The sequence below is a fragment of the Nyctereutes procyonoides genome, unplaced genomic scaffold (assembly GCF_905146905.1).
Source record: "Nyctereutes procyonoides isolate TBG_1078 unplaced genomic scaffold, NYPRO_anot_genome, whole genome shotgun sequence".
Lineage (NCBI taxonomy): Eukaryota > Metazoa > Chordata > Mammalia > Carnivora > Canidae > Nyctereutes > Nyctereutes procyonoides.
The window spans coordinates 74,681,568-74,705,440 of NW_026575146.1; the positions used below are offsets into that span (position 1 = coordinate 74,681,568).

General features: G+C 53.7%; 2 protein-coding genes across 8 annotated transcripts in view; both read left to right on the top strand.

Annotated features, from left to right (window-relative positions):
- Nucleotides 1-469: 469 nt before the first annotated feature.
- Nucleotides 470-9,035, top strand: KPTN (kaptin, actin binding protein). The gene is made up of 12 exons (XM_055310297.1): nt 470-714; nt 1,049-1,131; nt 1,254-1,338; nt 1,432-1,486; nt 2,508-2,583; nt 2,705-2,778; nt 3,168-3,277; nt 3,360-3,437; nt 4,051-4,129; nt 4,865-5,000; nt 5,089-5,271; nt 6,945-9,035. The coding sequence occupies exons 1-12, from the start codon at nt 492-494 to the stop codon at nt 7,071-7,073; spliced, it is 1,311 nt and encodes a 436-aa protein (XP_055166272.1). The 5' UTR covers nt 470-491; the 3' UTR covers nt 7,074-9,035.
- Nucleotides 9,036-9,529: 494 nt separating this feature from the next.
- SLC8A2 (solute carrier family 8 member A2) overlaps nt 9,530-23,873 on the top strand; it is a 30,166-nt gene continuing 15,822 nt past the window's right edge. The window contains exons 1-4 of one of the 7 annotated variants that reach the window (XM_055310293.1): nt 9,658-11,258; nt 13,276-13,351; nt 13,699-14,743; nt 18,937-19,601. In XM_055310293.1, coding sequence (XP_055166268.1) covers nt 14,069-14,743; nt 18,937-19,601 — 1,340 coding nt within the window. In that variant the 5' untranslated portion in view covers nt 9,658-11,258; nt 13,276-13,351; nt 13,699-14,068. Of the gene's footprint in view, nt 9,601-9,657; nt 18,204-18,936; nt 19,602-23,873 lie in introns of those variants that run through there. The other 6 variants (XM_055310292.1, XM_055310295.1, XM_055310291.1 and 3 more) reach the window with 6 other exon arrangements.

A 23,873-nucleotide genomic window follows, 5' to 3' on the forward strand; every position in this document is an offset into this window, starting at 1 on the left:
GTGTGCTGCTTACTGGCTGTGTGATCGTAGACAAATTACCTCCCGCGCTTCGATTCCTTCATCAAACATAGTACCTACTTGAACCTGCTTGTGAGTTTGAAATAAATCAATAAATGGAAAGCACTTAGAAGCCAGTAAAGACTGGCACGTCCTTCCTGGCACGTAAGGACTATACTGCGTTTTATGATTAATATTCTATCTTCCATACTGCCCACGGAGAGGGCCACCCCCTCCCATGTTCAGGAGCCTGTGGGAGCCCCCTCTCTGGGCCTGTAAAAGCCGGTAGGAGCGCGCAGGCGCGATGGGGCAGTCCTAGGGGAAGCCCGGGCAGCCCGGCGGGTGGCCATCTTGGTAAGGGGCAGCGACGGCAGCTTCTTGACGTCATCAGTGTGCGCGACGGGCGGGCACCAGCGGTCCAGGTCGCTTCGGGAGCGGTGGGTGGGGTGGGGCAGGGCGGGCGCCACCGGTGGGGTGAGTGGTTGAGGGGCGTGATGGGGGAGGCGGCCGTGGCCGCGGGGCCTTGTCCGCTGCGGGAGGATAGCTTCACGCGCTTCTCGTCGCAGAGCAATGTGTACGGGCTGGCGGGCGGCGCGGGCGGGCGCGGAGAGCTGCTGGCCGCCACCCTTAAAGGCAAGGTGCTGGGCTTCCGCTACCAAGACCTCCGACAGAAAATCCGGCCTGTGGCCAAGGAGCTGCAATTCAACTACATTCCCGGTGCGTGGCGCCGTGGGGTTGAGGGGCCGGGTATGTGGTGTTGAGAAGGCTTCTGAGGCTCTGAGCTGGGTCACCATGATGGGAGGATGGGATGGGGTGATTGAAAGGGATCAGGGCTGATCATCAGGACATATTGGTGTCAGTGGATAGGTCAGACCCAAAGGTTAGGATCCCTCATGCCACGGTTATGATGATCAGGACTCACATGGACCCAGAGATGATGGTAATTGCTGTGGTCAGAGATGAGTGAATCCCAGAGGTCAGGGATCATCATGAGTGAGGATATGGGGGTCAGGAATCTTCCTGACCTGAACCTTCAACTGTCCCCTCCCAGTGGATGCAGAGATTGTCTCCATTGACACCTTCAACAAGTCACCCCCAAAGCGGGGCCTGGTTGTGGGGATCACGTTCATCAAGGTACCCAGGCCCCCTCCATCTACCCATGCCCTCCTCCTTACATGAACAGAGGATCCCACTGCTTCTGACCCCAATCCCTCTGGCTACCCCTACTCTCCTCTGAGGCCAGTTTCCTACCCCAGGATTCAGGGGACAAGGGCAGCCCCTTCCTTAACATTTACTGCGACTATGAGCCTGGCTCTGAGTACAACCTTGACTCCATTGCCCGTAAGTGTGGCCTCGAGGGAAGAAGGGAGGGGGACGATGGGAGGGGGCACCTGTCAGGTCCCCTGTGCCCATCTGTGTGTGCTCCCCTTACAGAGAGCTGCCTGAACCTGGAGCTCCAGTTCACTCCTTTCCAGCTGTGCCATGCAGAGTATGTAAGCCGCAGGTGTAATACAACAAAGTGTGCTCATGTGTGGCCGTGCACGCGTGTATTGGGGAGGCTTTAGCAAACAAGGCAGCAAACCTACCTGTAGACAGTCAGACTCTGGTTTTGTTTTTTAGAGCATTGTGCTTTTAAAGTGGCTATGGACCAGCCTCGGCCCTGAACTAGATAATCAGAGCTAATTGAGCACCTGTGTTTTAGACATCTAGAACTCTCAGGTACTGATGTTCTAGGTTTTGATATAGCAGAATCCAGAGATGCTAAGTTTTCTAGAGTTGTAAGCTCTGAGATTCCAAGATTTAAAAGTTCTGGAGATTCTGTAGTGATAAAGTCATTTTCCTATTTCAAACTCTCATATTTCAAGGAGATAGAATATAGATCATCTAGAATGTGAGGTTCTAGAATCCCAAAGTATGAAAATTCCACTTTAGACCTCTGAGTTCCATTCTGGAACACCAGTGGTCTAGCATAGCCATTGACCAAGTTTTTCTGTTAGGGGCTAGACAATCTCTGTTATAACTACTCAAGTCTGCCACTGTTGCAGGAAGGCAGCCATTGATACTGTGTAAATAATTGGTATAACTGTGTTTCAGTAAAACCTTATTTACAGCATTAGGGGGTAAGTTGGATTTGGTCTGTAGGTCATAGTTTGCCAACCTCTGGTCTAGCAGGTGAGAATTCTAGAAGCTGATGTTCTGGATCCTGGGATTTGGATGTTCTGACATTTTATGACTGTGAATATATCCATGATGGCAATTTCTAGAAATTCTAGTATTTCAAAGGAAATGGAAAACAGAATTTCTGGAACACCAGAGTTCTAGATTAAATAAGTTCTAGTGTTCTAGAACATGGAACACCGGAGCCCCATGTTCCATGCCTGAATCCACACCCAGAGTGAGGATTCCGGCAGGTGAGAACTCTAGAAACAGAAGGTTTCTGTTATTCTGAGGTTGGAAGGTTCTACACATGGACTCTACCACACTGGGGTTCTAGATTTCTCTGCTTTCAGGGTCCAGGTCGGGAATCACCTGGAGACAGTGTTTCTCCTGAGTGGGAATGACCCAGCCATTCATCTGTACAAGGAGGTGAGGCAGAGGGAGGCTTGGGGGGTGTAGAGCCCTGTTCAGGTGGCCATGGGCTGGTGCTGGGTATGAGGCTGGCCACTGACTCCCAAGGTGGGGGGGGGGTCGGTCTTGGTTCCCCCAGAATGAGGGTCTGCATCAGTTTGAAGAACAGCCGGTGGAAAACCTCTTCCCAGAACTCACGAACCTGACCAGCAGGTAAGAGCCCCTGAAAGAGGCCCAGGGGACCAGGAAAGGTGGCTTCAGAGAAATCGGGTGGCGGGAAAGCCCTTAGAGACAGCTGGGTTGGAGATGACCTCAGAGAAACTGGGCAGGGGAGGGGAGTTGAGCAAACTCAGGCTATGGATAGGACTCCGGAGAAGTTGGTCAACAGTGGTGATCCCAGAGAAAACACAAAACGGACTCAGTGAAATCAGGTGATAGCAATCGAGCCCTAAGAGAAAGTGGGCAGTAGAGGTAACCTCAGAGATAACAGGCCTGGCGGGGTCCCAGGGCTACAGAAACAGAATGGGTGCTCCAGGGGAGGCAGAATATGGGGCAGTACCTGGTGACACTCTCCGGCCCCTCTGTCCACCTGCCCCCACCAGTGTCCTCTGGCTTGATGTCCACAACCTCCCCGGCACATCCCGGCGACTCTCCGCTCTTGGCTGCCAGAGTGGTTATGTCCGAGTTGCTCACGTGGACCAGCGAAGCCAAGGTGATGGCCGGAATGGGGCCTGGGACAGGGAGCTTAGAGCAGGGGTCTGGGGCAGGGCCCTGAGTCCTCCCCCTCTGCACAGAGGTTCTGCAGACATGGACAATCCTGCAGGACGGCCCCATTTCCCGCGTGATCGTGTTCAGCCTCTCGGCGCCCGAGGGTGAGCTCCAGACCTGGGTTGGGGTGGGGGGGCGACTATGCAGGCTCAGCTCCCCATACCCAGATCCATGCCCCTCTCCCAAAGTATCCAAGCCCCCTGCACCACCACCCCCGCCATCCCTCCCATGCCCCTCCCTGCCCTCTGTGCTTTCAAATTCACTTCAGTGACTTGCCCCTGTGGTCTGATCTCAGACGTTCCCTGGAGTCTTTCCCCTGGTGGTGGAATCCTCAGCCTGCACACTGACTTCCTCTGATCCCTCTCACTGGCCTCTTCATTCTGTCTCTTGCTGTGATCTAACCCCAAGCTTTCCTCCGGAGACTCTGCGCTGCCCTCCTACTCCTGCTAGGGCTCACCTCTCCCCTCACGCGGTGCTCTGTTCCTCTTGCTGTGCCCTGGCCTTTTTTGGTGCTTCCCTTTGCCTGACCCCTGCAGGCTGCCTTCTGCCGTCTGGTTGGTCTTCACTTCTCTCCCTCCCACTCTGGCCTCACACCTGCTCCTCCTCCTGGCATCTCCCCTCACTCATGGGCTCTTCCTCCTCTCAGGGAGCAGGGGTGTGAGGAGGAGCCTGGAGCCTGTCCCCTCACGCCTCGCCCCCTGCATGTCCCTTCTCCAGAGACCAAGGACCGGCCACCACAACAGGAGGAGTACAGCGTGCTCGTGGCCAGTATGTTAGAGCCAGCCGTGGTGTACCGGTGAGGGGCCTCAGCGGGAAGTCCCCTTGGGGGAGGTTGTTCAGGGCTGGGCAGGTAAAGGTGTTCATGCTCCAGGGAGGGCAGTGTGAATGTTTGGGTCTAGAACTTACAGGAGATACATTGAGCCTTTGGGATGGGCACCTCGATGTCTCCTCTGCCTGGATAAGCATGTTGGCAAATGTTTAACAACTGGCTCCATGGGTGAGAAAGCCCCAATTTCATAGTGTTCGCTGATCCACTCCCACCATGGTGGATTTTGAGCACTCACATGATGCCAGCCAGCCAGCAGAATTTCTAAAAATGTCCCAGTCTGCTCTTGTGAGCCAGTACAAGCCGGCTGTGGCTCACCTGGAGGGCAGCAGAGATGTCCAAGCTGGGACCAAGCTCCCCTGGCTCTACAGAGGCAGCATCAGTGTCCAGCCTGGAGACAAGGGATGTCACCAGAAAGAGCAAAGTGGGCCTCTGTTTGGGAGGGAGATGGTCCCGCCTTCAGGGAGCAGAGTGGGTGTCCCTACTGGGGAATAGCGGGTTGACAGTCTGAGCGAGCAATTTGAGTTCCCTTTGGTGGAGATGAAGAAGTCCAGGTCGGAAACCAGGGTGTCCTGGCATTGGGATGAAAAGCGTGACCAGACCTGGGATGGGGAGCTACTGTGTGGGCACCCAGCCCAGGTCTGTCACCAAGGGTGACAGACACTGGTATGACCTCAGTCTTCCTACCGCCTTCGGGACCCACAGGGACCTGCTTAGCCGGGGCCTTGAGGACCAGCTTCTCCTGCCTGGCAGTGACCAGTTTGACAGCGTCCTCTGTGGCCTGGTCACCGATATAGATTTGGATGGGCGACCTGAAGTCCTGGTGGCCACCTACGGACAGGTGGGACCTGAGGGATCGGGGCCACCACCACCTATCCCCTCCCACTGCCCTACATCCCTGTGTGAGCCTCACCCCTTACCTCCTGCAGGAGCTGCTCTGTTACAAGTACTTTGGCCCAGAGTCTGGGCTGCCTGAGGCCGAGCGTGGATTCCGCTTGCTGTGGCAGCGGGGCTTCTCCAGCCCGCTGCTGGCCATGGCACACGTGGACCTGACCGGGGACGGGCTGCAGGAGCTCGCCGTGGTCTCCCTGAAGGGTGTGCACATCCTGCAGGTAGCTGGGCAACTCGGGTTGGGTTCCCCTCAAAGCAGAGCCTGAGATGGGGATTTTTGCACACCTGTTTTGTCACAGGCGCATTCTCCCAGGAAACACGGAAAGGGATGGGAAGAAGCCACACTAGGGGATGGATTCAAGGGACTGACCCCACAGGAGCTCTGTAGCCTGAGTCCACCCTCAGCAGGGGGACCCCTGGTTGCAGGCCCTCCTGGAGGAGGGAGGAACTGTTTCCGGGAGGGGGTTCTGTTGGCCAAGGACAGTCCCCGAAGAGGGGGCCGCTGTTGGGGAGGGCGCCATCCTGGCAGAGGGGATTCTGACGTGGCATCTGTCAGTCCCTGCCTACCCTCAGCCTCCCTAACTTCAGTCCTTGATTTCTTGTGCTTTGTCCGACTTTCTCCTTGCGGTAATTTAGCCCACATCACCCCCACCCCCACCCCCGACTCCATGACTTAAACCTCGGTCCTTCCACTGCGGTCTAACCTCTTCCATGGCAGGAGGGGACCTACCCTCCCCTGTACCCTAATCTCCAGCCTTCCGGCATCCAGTCTCTGGTTTTCCACTAGCTCCTAACCTCGAATCTTTCTGCTTTGGCCCAGCCTCTGAACTTTCAGTTATGGTCTGGTCCTTGAGCTGTGGGGTCCATAGTTTGGGCCTTCTGCTATATTTTCACACCCCCCACCCTGCCATAGCAGCCTACCTGCCATAACCCCTGTTAGGGTCTAATAATCAACCGTGTCCATAATCCAAGGTCCAAATTGAACCCTCCATCGCAACTAATATAGTCTAACCTCAGATCTTTTCCCTGTGGCCCAACTGCCACCTCTTGGGCTGTGGTCTGCCTTTGTTTTCTGGCGTGTTGTTTGCCTTCTCTTTGCCTTTGATCTGCTTTTCTATGTGGTCTAGCCCGGGTTCTTTTCCTCAGAGGCTAATGGTACTGCCTCCTCTACAATCTTTGCTTGGGTCTTTTCCTGCAATCTGTTCCTCAGTGGAATGGTCTAGGTTAGACCTCAGCAGAAAGGAGAAAGGCTGGACCCCAGTGGAGAGGTCTGAGGTTAGACCCTAAATAGAAAGGACCTAAGTTAGATCCCAGTGGAAGAGGCTGGAGTCCAGCTGTGGGACAGAGGACTTCCCTATAGTGGCCAAACCATCCCCTCACCCCTGCTCCTTCATTCATCCAGCCATATCACTGTAATCCCTTCTGTCCCTTCTATTAGGATCTAGCTTCAGACCCTCCAACCAGGGTCTCACTCTGTCCCTCCTGTGGTGCCATATTCCTCTCCTTTGTACTTGGGTTGGCTCCTCCCCTGTCTTACTGGCCTATCCTTCGCCGTTGTTTCCCCCACTATGGTCTAACCTTAGCCTCATTCCTGTACAGTGCAGTGTGTCTCTTGTGCTTTGGTCCCTCTCTGTCCCTCCTGAGTTCTAACCTCACACCCATATGTTTGGGCCTGGGCTTTGTTTCTCCCGCTGGAAATACACTGAACACCATCCTCCTGGGTCTAACCGTCACCCCATCACAGACATCCATTCCCACCCACATGCTGGTCTGCTCTCCGACCTCCCACCACAGTCAAGCTCCTGGCCCCTCTGCTTCTCCAGACCATCCCGCATGGTCTAGCCTGTACTCCTCCTGCTCTGTCTCATTCCTGGCCTCCTCTTGTTCCCCACAGCACAGCCTGGTCCAGGCCTCGGAGCTGGTCCTGACCCGGCTTCGGCATCAAGTGGAACAGAGGAAACATCAGTCCCAGAGGCCTGGGGACAGGGCAGGTCCAGGGCCTGCTGAGACCTCGGCCTCCTGAGCTCCCACCCACTGCCTGCCCCAGACCCAGGGACAGTTCACTGGAGAAATCGCCTCTAGCCATTCATGGTGGAGAAGCATCCTGAAGGAGGGATGGTCTCCCCAGAGCCCCCCCAGGGCAGTGGAGCTGTGAGTTCCTGCTCTGCCTCTGCCCCACCGTGCCGTGCAACCCTGGCTGACACACTCCTGTCTCTGTACCTCAGTGTCCCCATTTGAAAGTGGGATGATCACACCTGACTCCCCCCTTCTGTCCCCAGTGAGAATTGGTCAGCCAACGATTATTTATATGTCCAGAGGAAGCCGACTTCGAGTTGCCTTCATTCTTTTGTTCTGGGAGGTGATTGATGTGTGCCTCCTATGTGCCAGGCTCTGTGCTGGGTGCTGGATTCACCCAGAAGAATGGAGGGAGGGGCATATGGGGAGAGAAAATCCAAGGTTAGACCTAGAAGCAGGACTAAGGTGAGATCGTAGTGTAGACCTCAGAAGACAGAAGTGAGGTTAGAAATGAGGCCCTGGCATAAAAGTTGAATTAAAACCAATGTGGAAAAAAATAAATAAATAAAACCAACGTGGAAGAGATTGTAGAAACCAAAGAAAAGGACTGAGGCTAGACCCCAGTGGGGCCCTCTGGATCTGAGGATAGACCCCTGTGGGGCCCTCTGGATCTGAGGATAGAACCCAGTGGAGAAAACACAGAAATTAAACCTCAGAGGAAAGGATACAGTTGGGAAGGACTGCCATGGGAAGCTGTGGTCAAATTGTAGCAGAGGGATTGAGGCTAGACACCTCCCTCCATGAATAATGCTGAGATTGGACCCCCGACAAATTACTGTGGTTAGACCTTGTGCCAAGGGCCAAGGCTGGACCCCACCAGGAAGCAGCTGAGTTTAGATACCAGTGGGGCATACTGAGATGAGACCCAGGAGGGAAAGACCCAGGGTGTGCCATGCTAGAAAGGACTAAGGTTAGACCTGATTGAAAAACCCAGGGGATCCAGGGACCAAGAAGTTTGAGACAGGGCTGATTTCCCTGGCCCTGAGCTGTGCTGGGCTCCCTTGTCATCTCCTAGAACCTGGGCCCAAGCGTGGGAAATTGCCTGGAGCTGAATCACCTCTCCCTGACAGCCCGCCCAAGGGTGTCCAGCCTGGACTAGTGGTGGGCATGGACGGTCGATGCAAGCAGGGTCTCCTCTCTCCTGCTGCCCGCCTGCTGAGGTGGAGAGCTACACTGCCTCCTGGCCCCAGGTGGGAGTGGGACTCCAGCGTGGGATTTATTTTTTTTTAAAGATTTTATTTATTTATTCATAGACACAGAGAGAGAGAGAGGCAGAGACACAGGGAGAGGGAGAAGCAGGCTCCATGCAGGGAGCCCGATGTGGGACTTGATCCCGGGTCTCCAGAATCACACCCCAGGCTGCAGGCGGCGCCAAACCGCTGCGCCACCAGGGCTGCCCTCCAGCGTGGGATTTAGGTGAGTTTAGATGGTGTGGGTCTGTGAAGTATGTGCTCGTGGGCGTGTATGGGCACCTGCGTGGACACTTCAGGGCTCAGGATTTTGTATCTTGAGGACTCCAGCCACTCACCTGGCCTTTTGCGGTTCGCTGCCTGACCTCTTGCTCCTCAGTCTGGGACAGCACGTAGTGTAGTGGTTAATGGTGCAGAGCCTGAAGCCATACTTGGCCCCTCTGTGCCTCAGTTTCCCCAGCTGTAAAATGGGGCTAATAGCATTTACATCACAGGCTTATTAGGAGGGCTTAGCTGTGTCAACCCATGTCAGTCACTTCCAAAAAAAATCATAACCCCGCCTGGCCCATGGCAAGAGCCTATGAATGGCAACAGTTGTTACTATTACTAACGGGTGACTTTGTGGTTGTTTCTGGCTTGCTTTGCAAGGTTATGTCTGTCGGCACAGCATGTGAATTTGGATCTGACTCTGATTAAACATTCTTGCCCTCCCCCCCCCACCCGGTTCTGTGAGCCTGTAACTATTTGTGGCTGTTTTTTGCCTCCCTGGCCCTTGTATGGATCGGAGAGTGTATGTGTTGGGGAGAGGGAAAGATGCCTCTGGATGACCCCCAGCCCCCCCAACACACACACACATACACACACACAGGAGCATCCGCCACCGCTGTCCCTTGCCTGTGGTGCTGAACCTGAAGGGTTGGGGGGAGGCTCAGGCTCCCCCCAACCTCCTCTCTCCAGGTGCCTCCCCCGCCTCTCGGCAGCCTCCCCTCTCCCCGCCTCCTCCTCCTCCCCTCTGACTCCGGCTCCTCCTCCTCCCTCCCAGCACTCTCCCCCATCCCTCCTCCTCCCTCTCTCCCGACTCCCCCTCCCTCGTGTCCCTCCTCCCTCTTCCTCTCCTCCCTCTATCCCCTCTCCCTCCCCTCCTCCCTGGCTCTCCCTCTCAGTCTCCAGCTTTCTCTCTCTCTCTCTCTCTCTCTCTCTCTCTCTTTCTCTCTTCTGTCGGGCGGAGTCGCCCACCACTGCCAGCCCAGTGCTAGGGGGACCTGCTCCAGACTGCAGCTGCAGGTAAGAGACCCCCCAGTTTTGGGGGGGGCGTGGAGGAAGGATGGCATTGCCTCAGGCGGGTGGAGGGGACATTTGAAGAGCCAGGAGCCGCTGTTCCCCGAGCTCGCTTATGGGGGTTGGGGGGCTGCATATCCCGGGTGGGGATACCAGGTCCCCTCCGTGGATTAGGGGCGCCACCGACACCCTCAGCCCCTCCTGTGTTCCTGGGAGCACGGCCGGCGGGGAGGGGGTGCATCCTGGTCACTGAGGGGGCGAGAACACCCCAGCCCGTCTGGGGCAGCCCCCCTTCGCCTTCTCTCCCTCCGCCCCCGCCTTCCTGCGTCTGGGTCTCATCTTTCTGCCTCTCCACATCTCTCCAGGGTCCTGTCCTGCACAGTCTATCTGGCTCTCTGAGTCCCTGTCCCCGTGCCCCTGTCTCTCAGTCCCTCACTCCAGCCTCTGTCCCCCTGGTTCCCTCTGTGCCCCGGTCTGTCCTGTGTCTTTTCAGGGATTCTGTCTCTAAGTCCCTGGTTTCTTTCTCCTTCACCATATGTGTATGTCTCTCTATCTCTCTCTCTCCAGTCTCTGCTCTCCTGTCTCTTCTATCTCTGTGGGTGTCCCCCTGTCTCTTCTTGCCCCTCTCCCTCCTCTCCATCACCCGTCTGTAGGTATGTGGTCTCTGTTTCTCGGTCTCTCTCTTCCCTAATAGCGGGTTAACTCTCCTCCTACACACCTTGGTCCCCGCCCCTGGCAAGGGGGAGACCTGGAGGGAGAAGATCGTCCCCTCCCCAGGGTGGGCTCCCTCAGAAGGTGCGGAGTCCCCCCAAACTCCTCCAAGCTCCCTCCCATCCTCCCAGCTGCCTCGCTGGTGCCCCATCCCTCCCCTGAGGCCAGAGCTCTTCTCTTCTCCCCTGCCTTGTGTCTGGCATTCTGGGGCCAGTCCTTCTTGCAGTCTACCCTATACCCTTTGTGGTGGAGCCGGCCCCAGTCCTTCCATCTTGCCTCCCCATTCCTCTTCATAGAGACTGGACCAGTCCTTCCTGCAGTCTGACTTCTGTTCCTCTTTCGCCCATTTGTCCATTGCTTGCTCGACTCCTCCCTTCTTTTGGCAGTTACTGAGCACCTTTCCTACACCAGGCACAACACTAGGCACTGGGGCGAGTCAGGCCAGTCCCTCCCGCAGCCTCACCTCCATCCCTCTCATTGTACTAGCCTCAGACCTGTCTCTCCGTGGGGGTGGATCTCAGAAATTCTCCACCATCCCTTGGGGGTTCCGAGAGGGCCCCTCTGAGTCTGGAGGTCCCTGGCCAGGGACCAATACATCTTCTTCTTTCCTGGGGGGAAGGCGGACCCAAAGAAGGTGGGTGGGGAGTGAGCGACTAGGGGAGAGGTGTGAACCTAGCCAGTAGCCCAGGCTGCGATGGGGTGAGGTCCTCAAATATCCACATGGGGCCCGGCTGGCTTCAGAAGAACACCAGGTTAGGAGTTCCATGCCTTGAGTTTCCATCCTTCCTTGCCCCTGTTCCGAAGCTGCTTGACCTGACCAAGCTCTTTCCCCCTCCAGACCTCAGTTTACCCATCAATGTGTCGTAGCCCTGAGCACGGAGACTCTGTGTGACACTCCCCACCCAGAGCAGGATACGGAGTGGTGCTAGGAGAGCCTGGCTCACCCTGGAGCAGTAAGTGGGTGTGTTTAGAAGCCCGTTGTGTCCCTGCCTAGAAATCCCTCCAAGGGGTGGCAGGCAACCCCTGCCCCCACCAGAGCACAAGCAGAAACTGCCACCTCCATCACCAGTGCGAGGGACATGCAAGAGGGAGGAGGTCCCACCTGGCACACCAGACTGCCCCCCTCACGCTTGCAGTCCCACTCTAGGCAGGTGTCTGAGACCCTGAGGGGTGTGTGAGGCAGAACCAGGGTGCTCACCACCGACCCAGCTGGCCACCTGCCTGCGAGGGTGGGGAGACATGGAGAGATGCCACCAGCTGCCCTCCGGACTCCTACCCTGGCCTCAACCTGATCCTTTTGCCCCTGGATTCTAAACCCAGATTAGGTTTCAAGGCTGCTGGTGGATGGAGAGAGGCAGATGCAGGCGTCTCTAGCAGAGGAAGCCCAGCTGTCCCCAGCGACAAGGCTCAGAGCTCTTGGTCGTTCATCTCACAAATATTTATCTAGTACTTTCTCCGACCCCACCTCCCCTAAGGGCCTTGGTGAGAGGAAACCACGTTTTACAGGAAAAGGGCTGCTTGGCCCAGCCCCTGGGCAAGGGGGGCAGGCATGAGAACACCCATTGGCGGACTCTGGTCTCCCTTGGGGACTGCAGCAGGAGGGACAGGTGGTTAGACTTGAGGGGGCACTTTCCAGGCCAGGGCCCTCCCATGACAGAGGGAGCTAGATGCTTGAGATGAATTCTTGACTCCAGGTGGCCCTTGTTACTCCTGAAAGCCACGGAGAAGGGAGGGAGAAGAGAGCATGAGTCTGCTTGAGATCCTGGTGGGTTTGTAATTATGCCTAAGTTGTTGCTAATTAGGGGGCTGCTAATTAGATGTATCATTAGGGGCCTTGCATAGGGGGCTAATTGTGTGGTGGCCCTTTAAGAATCCCCCCTCTCACCACCCACACACACACACACACACACACACACACACAGACTCCTCAGGGAAGTTCTGCCAACATTCTGCCTCCCTCCCCCAGGAGCCAGCTCCCTGCCCGTGAGTATGTGGGCGTGTTTTGGGGGCAGGCTGTGAGTTAGACTGATAGAAGAACTTCCAGACAGAAATGCAAGTTACCTGGAGATCTGAAGCCCCCAGCAGCCAGAGGAGACCGGATCAGGGAAGTGGAGGCGGAGGCTCGGAGGACCCCTCCTTCTTCTCTCAGAACCTTTTTTTAATAGGCTACTGGGTTACCAAGACAACGCAACAGTGGGGCAGAGGAGCTGGGAGTTGAGGCCACTCTAGGAGAGAGAAATGAAACCAGAGTTGGTACTAGGGGCTTGGACGAGTTTTTAACTTCTGAGCCTTGGCCCTCCCCAAAGTGAGGTGGTGTCATTTGGAATGGGGAGCTCAGGGAAGGTGACGTCTGAGTGGAGAACTGGAGAAGAGAGGGCGAATATGTGGGGAAGAGTGTCCCAGGAAGGGGGAACAGCAGGTGCAAAGGCCCTGAGGCAAGAACTTGTCTAGTATGTGAGGAACCTCGAGATGGCTGGAGCCATGCAAGCAAAGCATACAGGGAGAGAGATGAAGCCAGAGAGGGAAAGAGGGAGGCAGATCCTGTGAGATCTTATGAGCCAGGGCAAGGGCTGTGGTTCTCTAAGGCGGAGTTGGGAGTCATGGAGGGTTCTGAGCAGAGGGAGGAGGTGAGCTCATTAGCGCTTTTAATGGGAACCAAGGCAAGACATGAGATAGCCACTCAAACCCAGGATTAGAGGCCAGAGGAGTTTTATGGTGGTTTTTTTTTAAGTTTTTATTTATTTGAGAGAGAAAGAATGAGCAGGGGGAGGTGCAAAGGGAAAGGGAGAAGAGCAAGGAGCCTGATGTGGGGCCTGATCCCAGGACCCTGGGATCATGACCTGAGCCAAAGGCAGATGCTTAACCAACTGAGCCACCCAGGCACCCCCCGGGGGGGGGAGTATTGAAACCACAGAGACCCCATAACCCACAAATGGGACAGAAAGCTCAACATGGGGCCTCCCGTCACAGCTGCTGAAGACCTGGGCACCTCACAGAGACCTATGGGTACTTGAGGGAGACACCTGCCACCATTGCAGGGAAAAATGTGAGTGAGAGACCCTCCAGCAGCCCCTCCCCAGCCCCGCTCAGACAAACAGACATACCACCACATCCCAGACCCGAGGCAAGAGCCCTCTGAGGGCCAGGTTGGAAACCATTAGAAGGACCTAATGAATTTAGGGCCTCGGGACCCTCACCTCACCCACGAAATCGTTCAGTCTGTGTTCTTTGGGGCCTGGATTCATTCCTCCGTTGTCTGTGGGATTCGTCTGTGTGGCTGGGCGGGTCAACAGCCGATTCCTTTCCAGGGCCATATAGCATTCCACAGTGTGAGTGCTCTGTGCTGTCATTCTCCGTTTACTGCCAAGAGGCATCTGGGTTGTCTCAAGACAGGAGCTGTTAAAAATAAAGCAGCTACGGACATTCTCGGATGTGCCTCTTGGCAGACATACGACCTGTGGCTCCTGAGTGCATGTGTACCTGGGCTGAGTCCTAGGACACAGGACGTTCAGCTGTAGTTCCTCGAACTGGTGAGACCAATATGCACCCCACTGGCAGTGTGTGATGCTCCTCTGTCTTTATCTTTCTCTCTTGGTCTCTATCTGGCACTCTCTGTCTCTCCATCTCTCCATGTCTCTGTGTCTCCCTCTGCCTCCATCAGCCCTCTGCTTGACACCCAACAAGCTTTGGCTCCTGTGCAAATGGGAGGGGTTCGTGCCCCTCACCCACACTTCCTCCTCCTCCACAGGACCCGACACCCTCCATGGCTCCCTTGGCCTTAATGGGGTTTGCACTCCTCCTGGGGACGCCCCTATGCTCAGGGGCGGCCACCCCCACTCCCTCCCTGCCACCTCCCCCAACCAATGACAGTGATACCAGCACAGGGGGCTGCCAGGGCTCCAACCGCTGCCAGCCGGGGGTCCTGCTGCCTGTGTGGGAGCCCGATGACCCGTCGCTGGGTGACAAAGCAGCGAGAGCAGTGGTCTACTTCGTGGCCATGGTTTACATGTTCCTGGGCGTGTCCATCATCGCTGACCGCTTCATGGCATCCATCGAGGTCATCACATCAAAGGAGAAGGAGATTACCATCACCAAAGCCAATGGTGAGACCAGCGTGGGCACCGTCCGCATCTGGAACGAGACGGTGTCCAACCTCACACTCATGGCCCTGGGGTCCTCAGCCCCTGAGATCCTGCTGTCTGTCATCGAGGTCTGTGGCCACAACTTCCAGGCGGGCGAGCTGGGCCCTGGCACCATCGTGGGCAGTGCTGCCTTCAACATGTTCGTGGTTATTGCCGTGTGCATCTATGTCATCCCAGCCGGCGAGAGCCGCAAGATCAAGCACTTGAGAGTCTTCTTTGTCACTGCCTCTTGGAGTATCTTCGCCTACGTCTGGCTTTATCTCATCCTTGCCGTCTTTTCCCCGGGTGTGGTCCAGGTGAGCAAGGAGCCATGGACACCTCCTTGGTGCATGCATGTCTGCAAAATCCAGAGGGGTGGCTCCCTGGGCTTGGAGACTTGATTTATGTGTTTGCAGAAATGCATGCTCACATCTGGGAGGGCAGTCAGGTATGCCCTGGTCACACACTGCACAAGGGCATTGGGCTGGAGAAGGCAAGGTGGGGCTCAAGTCCATTGAGTGTGCTCAAGCCATGTTTGTATGGCTCCACAGGCCCTGGAAAGGACTCCTCTGCCCAGAGGGAGGTGACATTTTGCAATATACCCATCCAGAAGGGGCCCCTTTTTAGCTCTCACGATGGTGCCATATGTGTTAACAGAGTCCTTGTGATCTGTGTAATGCATACCGCACGTAGTTCACAGTCTAGCCAGGTATTTGCCAGGTATGTTCACGTGTTACACTCCCTGTCTTCTGCATAATTTATTCCTGTCTTTATAATAAGACCTCCTCCATTTTCCATAATTCATGCCACAGTTGCATAATCCAGCCTTGTGTTTTCTGACAGTGCTAATCAATTTGGGTAACTTGGTGCGATTGGCTTAATGTATCCACGGGCTTGTATAGATGCAGGCCCACATCTGCATGATCTACCTCTGTATTTGCCAGATCTGTGATTGTGATTTGCATAATTAATTCATTATTCATAATTGATCTCTGATAGGAGGATAATTTATGCCACATCACTATAATTTATACTCAATCCAATCCAGCATAGGTATAAACCCAGTTCACTGCAAAGGCCACTTTGCATAATTTATTCCAGCAGCGAGACAAAATTTAGCCCCACCACTCAGTAAGTTACACCCACGTTCACATAACCATTTGCCTCTCGTTCATCCAGTGTGTTAACCACATTCTGCTTAAAACATGTGCCTAATTTATTTCCCACAATCCCATGACTGCTGCCCATATTTACATAATTTATTTATGGGCCTGGCCTAATTTGTTCACACATATGCATAATTTATTTGAGGCTACCCAGAATTCCTTCACACATGTGTATAATCTCTCAGTACATATCTGCCAACTATAGTTTCTTTCCAGGAAGGAGCTGAAGTTAGAAGTATAAAAATTCTTTGCAGGTGATATAAAAGCAGAAGGGAGGGAGGGACCAGAAACCGCAGATGAGCTAAGGAGGAGCTAAGGGACCAGAAACCACAGGTGAGCTAAGGTAGCACCAGAAGACAGGGATGAGAGAGGGCAAGAGACATTTGCTGCAATTGACCAATGACTATAATGCTGAGTCTCCTGGCTGCTATGGTGAAAAGTACAGAAGGATGTGTCACGCAGTTCTCATGCGCTATTAAAAAGGATGGTATACTGACTTAGGTTTGCAAAGTGGTCTTTGATGAGGATTTACAGCAAAAATATGAAGAGAACTTTAGGCACCATGAGCGACAGGTGGGTAGGGATGAGGGTAGAAGAGAGATATCCCCCTGAGAAGGAGCCCTTCAGACTCAGAAAACAGGGTGGAGAGTGCCACAGTTCTGGGGAAGTAGCCATGGGGGGATCCCTTCAGGAATAATGTGAAAGCCAAAATTATGGGACATTTTCATGAAGTAATGGAAGGAACTGGCATGAGACCAAGATGGTGCCACTTCCTCCTCAACACAGTGAACTGAGACAGTGAGATGGGTCTAGCTCTGGATTTTGTCCCGAAGTGCTGTGTGACCGCAGGCAAAGCCTGTACCCTCTCTGGCCCTCAGTTTTCATATCTGAACCATGGAAGGGATTAGGCCAGGCCCGTTGGTTCTTGACCCTTCATACCCAATGCTCCCTTTTTCTGTTAAATGTCCTGGTACACCCCACTTCGGCTGTTTCCTGGCTGTTCTCGGGCAGGTTCCTCACTTTGCCTGTGTCTCAGTTTCTGGGCCTGTCACCTGGCCGTTGTCATAGGACTGAATCTGGAGGGGCTGTGTGAAGATCAAATAAATTACACGTGGAGGGGCTCAGAACAGCAGGCCTGGAACAGAGTAAATGTGAGCTATTCCTACTGTTAATGAATTTGCCTGCACTGTTGGCTTTCTGAAAGTCAGTATAATGCCTGAACTGTGATATAAAAGAAAGTAATCTCTAATAGAACGATGTGCATTTCCACATGTAAATGCTTTAGCATGGCTACTTTAAAAGTCATGATGGGGAAGCCAGATGCCAGCACCTACTTAGATTGAGCAAGTTTGGGTTTAAGAGAAAGAAAAAGATCAGGAAACATTCCATGCAAAAGTTGAGCAGAGGAGTGGGTAGCTACAAGATTAAAAATAAGCATATTCAGCATATATTAAAGCATCAGGAAAATACTTCATATACACATAACAGAGCTGAGTTCCAGACTCCAATTATTATAAGCAGGTTTTCTTCACCAACGTGCATGTCCAGCAGGAGGTTCTGAAGTCAGCAAGACATGGGACAATTCTGTATTATGTGGGACTGCCCCATGACTTGCTGGATAATATCCCCCTCCCCAGTCATAGTGGCAGCCCATAAAAACCCTAGATTGGTGACACCCCATCTTGGGGGTGTTCCTGTCCACTGAAGCTGTCTCACTTCTCTTCCACGGTGGGCAAGTCCATTCACAGTGGGTACCCTGGAAGGAAGATATGAGTCTCCTAGAATCAAAAGCAAATCTTAGGGGTTCAAGGTTGTCTTCCGATTAGGGAAGAATCCCCTGCAATATACACAGTGGCCAGTGCAATGAACACAAGCCCAGAGTTCATTTTACAGCTTGTGTAGGAAACCTGGCTTCTTTTCACAGGCCTGCCTGGTGGCTTTGTGAGGCTCTGTTTCCAAGTCCTACCCTTCTCTCTGAGCCATCAGTAAACATGGTGACGAGGTGTAGGGATTGGATCTTAAAAGGTATTTTCCCTTCTGGGCCCATTTTAAAGATACCTCTGGGGGCCATCTGACTCTAAATAATCTGTAATCCATTCTTATCTTTAATGAGAAGGGTAACCAGGGGCGGAGTGTGTCCTGGACCTCAACGAACACTAATATAGTTACAGCACTAGTATGATAATGGTAATGTTAATTTCACATTTTGAGTATGTTGCGTGTGTCAGGAACTGACAGTGGTAAGTGTTTAGGGGTACAGGGTCTCATTCAGTCTTGGGATGCCCCCATTTTACAGACAAGAGGCTGAGCCAGACCTCCCTCTTCTAGAACCAGGATCTGAACTCAGCATTGCCTTGTCTCTCTGGGGAGGCAGCATGTAAACATGGGAACTTGCGCTATGAGGCTGTGAGAGGAGCCAAACTTGTGCCTCTTTTAGAGTCAAAGTCCTGTCCCTAAGGGCCAAACAGATTCTAAAGAAGGAGAGGCTGGCAAAGACTGTATTCCCTGGTGGGGGGAAGGGTGGGGAATCAGGGAGCTTTAGGAAGAGGTGAGTAGAGAACTGGCCCTGGATGACTGATGGGTAGGGTTTGGACAAGCCGAGGCATCCCAGGTGAGGAAGGATAGAGGGGAAATGGAGCAAGGAGAAAAAGATGGAAGGAGAGAGAGGCAGGAAGGGACACAGGCTCTGCCCCTTGACTGGAGCTGAAACCACAGGGTGGGGACCTGTTGCCTAGTGGCAGCTGAGGGTGTCTGGATTCCCGGCACTGAGGCAGCTGGGAGTGGGTCTCAGCATAAAAGGTGGATGGGTGGGTGGATGGATGAGTGAATATGGATGGATGGGTGGACAGATGGATGGGTGGGTGGATGGATGGATGGACCGCCGGAGGGATGAATGGGTGGACGGATGGATGCGTGGATTCATCAGGAGACCAGGAAAGAGGGAGAGGGAGAGGAACCTCTTGTAAGGGAAGAATCTCACAACGGGGACAGATGAGTATCTACAAAAGACCTAAAAGGAGGACAAGGAGACAGAGGCAACAAGGCAGAGAGAGAGAAGAAAGGTTCAAAAACCGACCGACACCGGGTGGGACGGAGTCAGGGAGAGAAAGAGACAACGACCTAGACAGAGAGAGATGGGGAGAGGCAGAGACCAGCCGACCCGGAGCGAAGTAGCGCAGGGACAGAGATGCGGGGAGATGCAGGACGGGATAGACGGGGGGGGGGGGTCGCGCCCGCGGACCCCGGGACCCAGTGCCCCGTGGGAGAGACGCAGGGCGGCCGGACGGCGGGCTGCGAGCGCGCCCCCTGGCGGCGCGGCGGTCCTGACCCGCGGCCGCCCGCAGGTGTGGGAGGCGCTGCTGACCCTCGTCTTCTTCCCGGTGTGCGTGGTGTTCGCCTGGATGGCCGATAAGCGGCTGCTCTTCTACAAGTACGTGTACAAGCGCTACCGCACCGACCCGCGCAGCGGCATCATCATCGGCGCCGAGGGCGACCCCCCCAAGAGCATCGAGCTGGACGGCACGTTCGTGGGCGCCGAGGTGCCGGGCGAGCTGGGCGGCCTGGGCCCGGGCCCCGCCGAGGCCCGCGAGCTGGACGCCAGCCGCCGCGAGGTCATCCAGATCCTCAAGGACCTCAAGCAGAAGCACCCGGACAAGGACCTGGAGCAGCTGGTGGGCATCGCCAACTACTACGCGCTGCTGCACCAGCAGAAGAGCCGCGCCTTCTACCGCATCCAGGCCACGCGGCTGATGACGGGCGCGGGCAACGTGCTGCGGCGACACGCGGTGGACGCGTCGCGCAGGGCGTCCCCGGCCGAGGGCCCCGGCGAGGACGAGGACGACGGCGCCAGCCGCATCTACTTCGAGCCCAGCCTCTACCACTGCTTGGAGAACTGCGGCTCGGTGCTGCTGTCCGTCACCTGCCAGGGCGGGGAGGGCAACAGCACGTTCTACGTGGACTACCGCACCGAGGACGGCTCCGCCAAGGCCGGCTCCGACTACGAGTACAGGTGGGTGGGCTGTCCCGGGGCCGCAGCCTCAGGGCTCCTGGCGCTCAGGGCTGCCTCCAGCGCCCGTGTCCTTCACCTTGCCTGGTGGGCAGGCCTGAGGCATCCATCCATTCACCCCTCGCCGGTGCATTCACGGTGGAGAGCCCTCACCATACGGTACCGCACAGCCTTCTAGGTATTGGCCAGATGGTGTGCTGTCCCCCTCCCCCATGCTTGACACTACTCCTGTGTTAATTATTAGAGCTCCATTATAGGTAGTGTTACCTGGAAGAACAGGTAACCCCTTACCCACACACCCACACACGCGCTAACTAAAATAAAAATGTGTATTGAGCGCAAGAATGGCATGCATAACAAGACAGCTTGGGTCCCTGCCCTCAAGCTGCAATAAGGTTATGGACTATTAAACATATAAAAACAGCAGGTGATGGTAAGCATTATGTGGGAAAATTAAATGGTATAGAGGAAAGAGGCAGCGCCCACCTTATCCCCAGGTCTTTGGTTGAATCATAAAGAAGCCCACCTCCCCTTGTACCTTCCTACCCTCCTGTGTCTCCCTGCCCCCATCCCTCTCCTCACCCCTCTTTGAAGGGACCTGTGATTTTCCCTCCTTCCGCAGCTCCTAGTGAGCACCTACTATGTGTCAGGTCCTACCTTTAGAACACAGAACAGTCGTGGGGGGAGCCTGGGTGGCTCTGTCTGTTTTAAGCGTGGGACTCTTGATTTCGGTGTAGGTCATGATCTCGGGGGCATGAGATCAAGCCCTGCATTGGGCTCCCTGCTGGGCATGGAGTTGGCTTAAGATTCTCCTTCTCCCTGTGCCCCTTGCCCCTCCCCTCCTAAAAAAAAAAAAAAGAAGAAGAACCCAGAAGTAAACAAGATAACTTCTCTATCCTTGTGTGGCCCACAAAATTTTATCTGCTAGTAGTTCTTCTGTCCGTGCCACACTCAAGAATGATAGCTTTATAGTGTATTTTGTTGAGTGATGTGCTGTCATTGTTGCCTATAATAACACCAACATTTATTGTGGGTCTACTACGTGCCAGAAGTGGGTCTGGACAATGAAGACCAGCAGTGAATGAGACATGTCAAGGCCCTGCCCTGATGCAGCTGGGATTCTTGTGGGAAGGATGGGCCACTGGGGAGTGAGCAGTGAAGCTAGAAGAGTGTCAGGGAGTGGTAAGAGCTGCAAAGGAATTGAAGTAGAGGACAGGCTGAGCTTCTCATGGGTCCCACCTGCCACCTGCTACTTGGTGTGCGATACCCCCCCTTTCATCCTCTTTCTGGAGTAAAGCTGAGGCGGAACTGGTCACAGATCTTTGGTTCTGCTCATGCAGTCACCAGTCCCCTCGTGCCTCTAACTCTTCCTGGGGCTGGATTTCTGGGTCTCATAAATCTTTAGCTCCACCCCGGTACCCCAGCAAAGACTATCAATAGGCCACCTCCCCTGCCTCTCTGCCTATCACATCTTCCTATCTTTCTACTGCTCTGGGCATTTGTAGATCAATCTGTCCACCTGGGTCAGCCTAGGATCCTCTGATCTGCCCATCCCCATTCATTTCTCTTCCTCTCCCGGCCCCACCCCGCCACACCCCCCCCACTCTGTTTCTCCCGAGTGGGGCTCAGGATCTTTGTTCTGTCATCCTGTAGCATGGGATCCCTTTGGCCATCTGTGACCTCCTCCCTCCATCCTCTCCCTACCATTCCCCGTCTCCCAGCCTCCTTGGACTAAAGAAAAGGCATTCACCATACTGGCGCCTGCTGTCACTCAAGCTCAGCATTCCACTGCTACCCACACCCCGAGTCTGCCCTGCCCCCATCTTTTGCAGAAGGAAGTGAGTATGGGTGTCACTGCAGGCATCAGCGGCGCCTTTCTCACCTGCATATGACCTCAGTAGTGAGATGTCTGAAGTGCAGGAGTAAATGCTGCTCAGTGGTGGCACCAAAGAGCTAGGAAAAGTTGACGCCTTCCTCCTATCCCTGCTCTCCCATCCCAGGTGACAGTCACAGGCCTGGCATCACTTATCAGTGCAGCATAAGTCCAGGACTAGGAGGGAGGACACCTGGGTTACAGTCCAAGTTAGCCCTGGACCCTGTTCCTTGAGCAAGTTTCTGCCTCAGCATGGGCAATCCAGGCTGTCACATACAGTTATTGAGGTTGTGCACTGCGTAAGAGCACCACATCTAAGAAAGTTCTATTCATATAATGGATATTGTGGATTTGTATGTCTATTATGACAATGTCCTGATTCATGGAAATAAAAGTGTCTTGAAGAAGAGAACCCATTTTCAGATTTGCCCACAGCCACTATACAGATTAGGGTGGTCCATGGGCCTTGGTTTCTCCAAATTAAATATGATCTCTGAGGCACCAAAGGATCATGGCTGTTCCCAGATTCTGAGATTTAAGCCCTATAATTTTAATATGCTAAGAATCTAAAATTTTAAGTTTCCAGGATTCCCATATCTGGGTATTCTAACCCATATCCCAACCAGTTTCTGATTTGATGGTGCTAAGATTTTCATCTTCTCAGATTTTGTGCATCCACTGTTGAAACACGAGTCCAGGGGATCCCTGGGTGGCGCAGTGGTTTGGCTCCTGCCTTTGGCCCAGGGCGCGATCCTGGAGACCCGGGATCGAGTCCCACGTCAGGCTCCCGGTGCATGGAGCCTGCTTCTCCCTCTGCCTATGTCTCTGCCTCTCTCTCTCTCTCTGACTATCATAAATAAATAAAAATTTAAAAAAATTTCTAAAAAAAAAAGAAAGAAAGAAACACGAGTCCATCATCTTCTTTTTTAATTTTTATTTATTTTATTTTTTATTTATGATAGTCTCACACACACACACACACAGAGAGAGAGAGGCAGAGACACAGGCAGAGGGATAAGCAGGCTCCATGCACCGGGAGCCCGACGTGGGACTCGATCCCGGGTCTCCAGGATCGCACCCTGGGCCAAAGGCAGGCGCCAAACCACTGCGCCACCCAGGGATCCCAATCTTCTATATTTCTATCATACCTGGTTTCTAAAATCCCCACGTTCTTTTTCTGCTCAACCATTTATTGTGAAAAAAAATTCACACCTGCAGAACTGCAGAGATGGCTTAGTGAACCCTCATGTAACCTTTCGCCAGATTCACCAATTGTTCATGTTCTGTCCTGCTTGCATTCACTCACTCTCTCGAATATATAATAGTATCAATAATTGTGGCACGAGATGGGAGCGAGTTGCAGACAGCATGACCACTCACTCATGAATACTTGAGTGTGCATCGGCTAAGATTTATGACATTCCCCCCCCCACCCCACCACAGACACAATCCGATCGCTGCACTCAAGAAATGTAATACTGAATCAATATTATTACCCAATCTGCAGTCCCTGTTTGCATTTTCCCCAGTTGTCGCCATAACATCCTTGTGGCTGTGTTTTTGCTCCCTCCCTCTTTTCCGGTCCAATCCAGCACCAAATGTTGCATTTGGTTGTCATTCTCTAAATTTAGAGTTCTTCTGGATCAATACCTCAGCTTCTCTATGACTTTTGTGTCCCTGACACTTTTGAAGATAGGCCAGTTAGTAGAGCAGTCCTCAATTTGGGTTTGTCAGATGTTTCCTCATGATTAGAGTCAGGTGATGGCCAGAGTTCATGCAAGTGATGTGATGTCCTCTTCAGTGCATTATACCAGGAGGCTGTGACACCTGCCTGTCCCACTATTAGTGATGTCCAATTTAACCATTTGGTAAAGAGGGTGCTAAAATCCCCCCATCTACTAACCCTTAAGTTTACATTTCTAACATCCCATAACTTTAGCATTCTAAGTTTCTAATCTTTTTTTTTTGAGATTTTATTTGTTTATTTGAAAGAGAGAGTGTGCAAACAGTAGAAGGAGCAGAGGGATAGGGACAAGCAGACTCTGTGCTGAGTATGGAGCCCAATATGGGGCTCAGTCTCATGGCCTTGAGATCATGACCTGAGCCTAAACCAAGAGTTGGATGCTTAACTGACTGAGCCACCACCAGGCACCCCTAAGACTCTAATCTTAATACACAAATATCACTAGCTAACTTTTGTAGAGTGCTTCCCTTGCATTATAACTCAATCCTCATAACACAATCACGAGGTAGACACTGTTGTCAGCTCCACTTTACAGATAAGGAAGCTGAAATTCAGAGGGCTGCAAATCCTAACTGCCCTAGATCACACTGCCAGCACAGCAGCCCAACCCAGCTTGGAGCAGGTGGGCTCACTGGGCTGGGTGCCTCAGCCACCATGG

What these genes read in the sequence shown, in the direction of transcription:
- KPTN (XM_055310297.1), top strand. Translation starts at nt 492, where the DNA reads ATGGGGGAGGCGGCCGTGGCCGCGGGGCCTTGTCCGCTGCGGGAGGAT. An exon ending in TTCCAGCTGTGCCATGCAGA is followed by an intron (nt 1,487 to 2,507) that starts GTATGTAAGCCG and finishes CTCTGCTTTCAG; the next exon opens with GGTCCAGGTCGGGAATCACC. An exon ending in CAGCCTCTCGGCGCCCGAGG is followed by an intron (nt 3,438 to 4,050) that starts GTGAGCTCCAGA and finishes TCCCTTCTCCAG; the next exon opens with AGACCAAGGACCGGCCACCA.